The sequence below is a fragment of the Eleutherodactylus coqui genome, chromosome 1 (assembly GCF_035609145.1).
Source record: "Eleutherodactylus coqui strain aEleCoq1 chromosome 1, aEleCoq1.hap1, whole genome shotgun sequence".
NCBI lineage: Eukaryota > Metazoa > Chordata > Amphibia > Anura > Eleutherodactylidae > Eleutherodactylus > Eleutherodactylus coqui.
The window spans coordinates 292548295-292556703 of record NC_089837.1 but is presented as its reverse complement, the minus strand read 5'-3'; the positions used below and the strand labels follow the sequence as shown (position 1 = coordinate 292556703).

Below are 8409 nucleotides of genomic sequence, written 5' to 3'. Positions count from 1 at the left end.
CAGGCAGGAAATAAATTGGCGCAAGACTGCAGGCCAAATATAATTTTTGCCCTTTTTGGAAAACGAAAGGCCCCACTGCCTCTAGTGAATGAATTATCTAAGTTTAATAACTGTGCTGTGTCCCTGCTTATGTGTCACAGAACGTGAGGGTAGCAGAGTTATTATAACTCTTGGAGAGCAGGTATTTTTTTTCCCAATTAAGGAAAGCAAATGGCGAACCCAGCAGTAAAGCGTAGCTGGCTGCGTATGATTTAGCAATGTTTTTCACGCAGCTCACACGTCTCCACAGGCGTAAGGACGGACACAGGCTGGACAAATAGATTTGTTTTCAGTTTTTTCCCACCAACAGGCAGCACTGCGTATATTCAATGAACCTGCGAAGTTTAATAACTGCGCTGTGTCCCTGCTTATGTGTCACAGAACGTGAGGGTAGCAGAGTTATTATAACTCTTGGAGAGCAGGTATTTTTTTTCCCAATTAAGGAAAGCAAATGGCGAACCCAGCAGTAAAGCGTAGCTGGCTGCGTATGATTTAGCAATGTTTTTCACGCAGCTCACACGTCTCCACAGGCGTAAGGACGGACACAGGCTGGACAAATAGATTTGTTTTCAGTTTTTTCCCACCAACAGGCAGCACTGCGTATATTCAATGAACCTGCGAAGTTTAATAACTGCGCTGTGTCCCTGCTTATGTGTCACAGAACGTGAGGGTAGCAGAGTTATTATAACTCTTGGAGAGCAGGTATTTTTTTTCCCAATTAAGGAAAGCAAATGGCGAACCCAGCAGTAAAGCGTAGCTGGCTGCGTATGATTTAGCAATGTTTTTCACGCAGCTCACACGTCTCCACAGGCGTAAGGACGGACACAGGCTGGACAAATAGATTTGTTTTCAGTTTTTTCCCACCAACAGGCAGCACTGCGTATATTCAATGAACCTGCGAAGTTTAATAACTGCGCTGTGTCCCTGCTTATGTGTCACAGAACGTGAGGGTAGCAGAGTTATTATAACTCTTGGAGAGCAGGTATTTTTTTTCCCAATTAAGGAAAGCAAATGGCGAACCCAGCAGTAAAGCGTAGCTGGCTGCGTATGATTTAGCAATGTTTTTCACGCAGCTCACACGTCTCCACAGGCGTAAGGACGGACACAGGCTGGACAAATAGATTTGTTTTCAGTTTTTTCCCACCAACAGGCAGCACTGCGTATATTCAATGAACCTGCGAAGTTTAATAACTGCGCTGTGTCCCTGCTTATGTGTCACAGAACGTGAGGGTAGCAGAGTTATTATAACTCTTGGAGAGCAGGTATTTTTTTTCCCAATTAAGGAAAGCAAATGGCGAACCCAGCAGTAAAGCGTAGCTGGCTGCGTATGATTTAGCAATGTTTTTCACGCAGCTCACACGTCTACACAGGCGTAAGGACGGACACAGGCTGGACAAATAGATTTGTTTTCAGTTTTTTCCCACCAACAGGCAGCACTGCGTATATTCAATGAACCTGCGAAGTTTAATAACTGCGCTGTGTCCCTGCTTATGTGTCACAGAACGTGAGGGTAGCAGAGTTATTATAACTCTTGGAGAGCAGGTATTTTTTTCCCCAATTAAGGAAAGCAAATGGCGAACCCAGCAGTAAAGCGTAGCTGGCTGCGTATGATTTAGCAATGTTTTTCACGCAGCTCACACGTCTCCACAGGCGTAAGGACGGACACAGGCTGGACAAATAGATTTCTTTTCAGTTTTTTCCCACCAACAGGCAGCACTGCGTATATTCTATGAATAATAACTGTGTTGTGGCCCTGCCTATACAATTCTTTCCCTGCAGTATCAATGGAGGGTGCAATGCTCTGCAGAGGCGATTTTGAGAAGCCCAAAAAAAATGCAGCACAGCCAACAGCAGCCTGGACAGTACTGCACACGGATAAATATGGCCCTAGAAAGGACCGTTGAGGTTCTTGAAGGCTACACTCACTCCTAACACTCTCCCTGCCTATGCAGCACTTCTGTCCCTAATGCCAGGTGCAACGGTCTGCAGAGGCGATTTTGAGAAAGAAAAAAAAATCCCACTGCTAACAGCAGCCAACACACAGCTATCAGTGGCCCTAATAAGGACCTTTGGGGGGTCTTGAAGCCTACACTAACTACCAATTCTTTCCCTACAGCAGCTCCGGTATAAACAGCACTGTCCCTCATCTAACTCACACCGCATCTGAGGCGAGCCGCGGGAGGGGCCGACTTTTATATTAGGCGAACACCTGATCTCGCCAGCCACTCACAGCAGGGGGGTGGTATAGGGCTTAAACGTTGCAGGGGGAAGTTGTAATGCCTTCCCTGTCTTTCAATTGGCCAGAAAAGCGCGCTAACGTCTCAGGGAAGGAAGTGAAAGTAACCAGAACACCGCATGGTGTTCGTCACGAATAACGAACATCCCGAACACCCTAATATTCGCACGAATATCAAGCTCGGACGAACGCGTTCGCTCATCTCTAGCCCTTAACACTTCACAAATTCTCCTTGTCTCAGACAACTTTAAAATCCCTGTACATAAACATCCTTTCAACTCAACTTCTTTGTAAGCTTCTGCAAACACTTACTGAGACACTTTAATTCACTTCATTTCTATTTTTTTTTCCCATCACGATCTGCTATTCAACGTTTCACTTCCTCAAACTGCCTATATGATGTGCTTATTTCTCCATCTGATTCACTGTGCAGAATTCTATACAGCAGTAACATATTTTCTACAGCTCTCTGAAGCTGACAGACCCTCCCTTCAGAATTCCTTATCTCTGAAGAAAAGCAAGAAACCATTAACCCTCTGTAATCAAGACTCTATATAAGAAAGCTTCCCCCCTTACCATACAAACTGCAAATCCACATTACACAAACAGCAAGAATAGTCATTCATATTCAGAAACTATAATCAGTCAAATGGCAGATAGTGAACAAAGCACAGGTGGTGGAGGAGGCGGTTGAGTCTTTCCTGAAAAAGGGATTTTCCTTAAATATTTTGAGGAGTGATATGTGAAAAATCGGATGGATTCTCAATTCGCTGTGCACGTCCAGGCAAAATGCCACTTGGCCTACCTTTGCTGTGATTGGGAAAGGCCCCAAAAAATTTTTCCCGAGCTTGGGGGATGGAATATGACTTTTAAGATTTTTGTTTGATAGCCATGCTTTATCCCCCACCTGAAAGGTAGAGAAGATTTTGCGATGTCTATTCGCTGCTTGCCTGTAACTTTCCTGAGCCTCCCATAGTACTTTTTTTAACTTCTCCTGAATTCCATGCAACATTACAAGTCTGTGGGCAACAGTGGAGATGGGAGTCTAGACAGGGAAGCCAGGAATGAAGATGAGATGTAGCCTATAATTCACAACAAATGGGCTCTGAGAGGTTAAACAATATCTGGCATTGTTATAAGTGAATTCCGCCATCAGTAGGTAATCCACCGAACCATCCTGGAGGTGGAAGATAAAACATCAGAGATATTGTTCCAAAGTCTGATCCGTTCTTTCAGTCTGACTGTTGGACTGGGGTTGGAAAGCAGAATATAGTTTAATAGTGATGCCCAGAGCCGTGCAAAAACTCTTCCAGAATTTAGAAGTGAACTGAACCCCCATGTCAGAAAAGACATCATCAGGGATTCCATGTTGTGTGAATATTTCTTTGATCACCAGTTCCGCAGTATTCTCAGCTGTTGGAATCCCTTTGGTTGGAATAAAATTAGCAATCTTTGTAAGTCAGTTTACCATGACAAGCTGGTAGTCAACCTGACAGAGGCAGGATCCCCATAGATATGGATCCCCGAGGTCTAGATGGAACTGGAAGTGGCTGTAGTAGACCCAGAGGATGAGCTCGGGGGAATCTTATTTTGTGCACATGTATCAAAGGAGCCAACATATTTTTTCACATCACCCTTGCACTTGGCTCACTAGAAGAAATGAAGCAGGAGCTCCAAAGTCTTTGTGATCCCAAGATGTCCAGCAAGTTTGAAGTCATAGATCTGTTTTAAAACTTCAAGTCGACCCATGTCTGGAACATACAGTTTATTTCCCTGCATCCAGAACCCCCTATTAAATGAAAGGTTTACCTCCCTGGAAGGCTGATTGAGGAAAAGATTGTTTTCATATCCTTCTTTAAACCTTGTTAGTAGTTCTTTTGGGTTGAGAGTCCCCAGGAAATTTCTTGAAACCAGAATAGTACTGTCCATATCAGCCTCTTCCCCTGATTCAACAAGAATCCTTACCAAGGCATCAGCTTTGCCATTCCTGCAACCAGGCTGGTAGGAGACAATAAGGTTAAACCTTGAAAAGAATAAGAATCATGCTTGTTTTGATGATAATCTTTTGGCTATATGGAGAAATTCTAAATTCTTATGGTCCGTAAGAACAGTCACTGGATGACGAGCTCCCTCCAGAAGATGTCTCCATTTAGAGAAGGCTACCTTTATGACTAAAAGTTCCTAATTGATAATGTCATAGTTTCTTTTCGTGGATGATAAGGTATATGATAGAAACGCTCATGGAAAAATGCAGGGGCATTTTTGATTATGGGGGCTGAAAGTGAGCATTATTGTGGAGGCAGAAAAAAAGGCAATTTGACCTATGGCAAAAAAGAAGCATTATTACTGATGGGGGCAGAAAAGGCAGCATTATTATTGATAGAGGCAGTAAAAGGGGCAATTTTACTGTGTGGAGGGCACTAAAAGCAGTACTTAGAGTGTGGGGCCAAAGATTTCCATGTCAAATTCTGCAGATACAAGATGTGGTTAGGAAGAGTCATTGTGACAGTATGGCTACAGATAGAAAAAAGAGTGAGAATGACCCCAATCAGAGATGAAATCGCCTATGACCACTGGAGGAACTGCACTGTAATAAAAGTCACTATGTGGAGCTGGTAACTATTATTTAGAGATATACTATTACAATAAAGGGGTCACTAGCGAGCGCCACTACTGTGAGGAGCTAAAAAGGGTGTGGCTTAGGGTAAAATTCTGCAGATACAAGTTGTGGTTGGGAGGAGTCATTGATAGTATGGCAACAGATAGAAAAGAGAGTCACAATGGCACCAATCAGAGATGACACCTTCTGTGACCACTGGAGGTAACTGCACTGTAATCAATGTCACTATGTGGAGCTAGTAACTGACTATTATTTAAAGACATACTATTACTATGAAGGGGTCACTAGCAAGCTCTATTACTGTGAGGATCTAAAAAGGGTGTGGCTTTGTGTAAAGGGACATGGCCTAAAAATGGCAATATTCACATGCTATTAATAGTAGTAGGGGGATAGTATGGGGTGCCATCATAATTAACTGTTCCATATTCTGGGTAGCATCAATCTGTCCCTGTCTCTGACAAAACACCTTATTGAAAGACAAGTGGTAATTTTTTTATATTATGGTCACTATTTCCGAAGTGGCCTTTGACCTGTATGTTTGTTAATCTGTCAGGTTTATTGATTAAAATTAAGTCCAAAAAGGCTGTGAAAGCGGCGGCCGATATACGCTCATGTGAATAAAGCCTCAGTGATAGATTTTCAGTGGATTCTGTTATATTTGGTGGCTTAAAGCAAATACCAAGGAGGATGGCATTTCCTTGGGATGGGCCATTAATATAACATTGGTAGATGTCTGGGTCCTGGTACTGCCACCAAACTGCTTACTGAAGGGACCACAGACTTTAGTACAGCTCATAATGACTGGTAAGACAGCTCACTCCAATGTATTCAAATGGGATTAAGTGTCAGTGGGCTGCATAAACAATGAAGTGGATGCTGTGCCTATTAGAGTACAACAACCCCTTTAGTAAGCAGATTAGAGCTGGATGCCAAACCCCCACTTATCTGATATTGGTGACCCCGAGCAAAACCAATTAATAGTCTTGGAAAAACTCTTTTAAAAAGCATTCAAAAGTGATTTATTTTTAGAGATTTTCAAATTATTGAACTGAAACCATGCCACATCTAGTTTAGTCAGTAGATTAGTAGGAGTTGGATTCCCACTAATCTGATATTATCCTGTTTGGAAAACCAATTTTGCAGCAACCAAATACAGTCTCATAGCGAATTATTTAGAATAGGTGCAAAGTATTTAAAGGGAGAAATAAGAAATAAAAAGATAAGAATATGTGGACATAGGGATTCTTGCTAAAAGGTAGGGAAAGAATCTATGCCTTTTGCTGCAGGAAGGGCTTGAAAAGAGGCGCTATGGCTAACTGCCAACAAGAACCATTTTACATATTTATTGGCCACTTTAAGGCTATTTTATATACAAAGTTTTGTGATTTCTTTAAATTAAATTACATTTGCCTTTATTGTCTCACTTATTTTATTATTTTTTTTATTTTAGGATGCAGAGCCTGGATTTCTTCAAGTTTACTTCAAGCCTGGTTCAAAAATGCAAACTTTCATTGAAACCTCTTTCAAATATTTATGGATTCTAATTAATTTAAATCTGCAAAACCATCAATGATGGCATGCTTTGAAGTCACCTTGGATCAACATGAACCAAATAAGAAGGTTGTTAAATTAGGCCAAATAACATTTGAAGAGGAAAAAGTTCAAAGACAAATTTTCGAAAAGCTTTATCACTTAACATCACGCAATTCTCTGATGAGACATTTGTACTAAATACATATTAAATGGAAATACAAACCTGCCAAAATTTCAAGATAAAATACAGTACAATTTTTAAATGTAATATATATTTAGTAAAATAAAGAACAAAATATATAGCTCATACTTCACCCCAAAATGATAATAACTCAAGGGAAGTTTTGTTTTAAAATAATTCCAATACAAAGGGTGATGATGTCATTACTCAGAAACGTATACAATTATTTATAACAGCATAAAAAAGAATATTTTTAAGTACGATAATTATAATAAAATATTTCTTTAGATTGTATATAACATATAGATAAGAGTCTATACATTGGAGTAAAATAAATGATTAACTGATAAACTTCAAATTAAAAATGAACTTTTATAACCAATCATTAATCTTGAAACTTGATATTCTCTCAGAGCATTTATTAAATTCCTCTGGAACTAAGATGAAATGGGATGAAATGACAGTATTAGGAGTAAAAGCTACGGTTGCCACATTATTAGCATTATTAACTTTCGCAACACTGCTTTCAAATATTTTTGTAATTATTACAATATACATGACCCGCAAGCTTCATACGCCTGCAAATTATTTAATAGGTTCATTGGCTTTTACAGATTTATTAGTGTCAATATTAGTAATGCCTATTAGTATTGTATACACTGTAAATCACTCGTGGACATTTGGACAGATCATTTGTGATATCTGGTTGTTATCAGATATTACCTGTTGTACAGCTTCAATACTTCATCTCTGTGTTATTGCCTTAGATAGATATTGGGCCATCACAGCTGCGCTGGAGTACACTAAACATCGTACCGCAGGAAGAGCTGCTGCTATGATAGCTGTTGTATGGATAATAGCTATATGTATCTCTATTCCACCACTCTTTTGGAGACAAGCCAAAGCTCAAGAAGAACTTACTGACTGTTCTGTAAATACAGATCAAATCTCCTATACTGTATACTCAACCTGTGGAGCATTCTATATACCAACAATTTTGCTGATTATTCTATATGGGAAAATATACGTAGCAGCACGAACAAGAATTCTCAGACCACCATCTATTTATGGAAAGAGGTTTACTACTGCTGAGTTAATCACTGGATCAACTGGATCTTCATTTTGTGCAGTCAATGCTGCTCATCCTCACACTGGAGAAAGTCCAGTTTGTATAAATCACATCAAGATAAAACTTGCAGATAGTGTTCTAGAAAGGAAAAGATTATCTGTAGCCAGGGAAAGGAAAGCCACAAAAACCCTAGGAATTATTCTTGGAGCCTTCATAGTATGCTGGTTGCCATTTTTTGTTGTGTCCTTGGTCTTGCCTATCTGCAGTGATGCTTGCTGGTTCCATCCTTTGTTATTTGACTTCTTTACTTGGCTAGGATATTTTAACTCACTCATCAACCCTGTGATATATACAGCTTTTAATGAGGATTTCAAACAAGCCTTCCAAAAGCTAATACGATTCAAAAAAATTACTTAAGATTCATTCTGGGTATTAGAACCGATTCTCAAATATTTAAAGACGCTCTGCATTTTTTGGACATTAGTCAAGTATCACTGTGTGAAAATGTGAGACTTAAACTACAAGTTAATATTTGGACAAAGATGTCATGAATGTATATTGCTATCTGTAACCAATGTTCCTAATATAAAATACATTTATTTTATCACAAAGAAAAGAAGGTCAATGTAATTAAAACATTTGGAAAAACTGATCTGCATTGGAAAATGGTACGGTAGAAAGATAAAATATAATACCTAGCATGCATATGATGTATGCAACCCCTCAAATAA

The 8409-nt window shown here is 39.8% G+C and overlaps 1 protein-coding gene across 1 annotated transcript; it reads left to right on the top strand.

The window, feature by feature from the left end:
• Positions 1-7114: 7114 nt before the first annotated feature.
• On the top strand, positions 7115-8135 carry HTR1D (5-hydroxytryptamine receptor 1D). The gene has a single exon (XM_066591714.1). The coding sequence runs from the start codon at positions 7166-7168 to the stop codon at positions 8093-8095; it is 930 nt and encodes a 309-aa protein (XP_066447811.1). The 5' UTR covers positions 7115-7165; the 3' UTR covers positions 8096-8135.
• Positions 8136-8409: the final 274 nt, after the last annotated feature.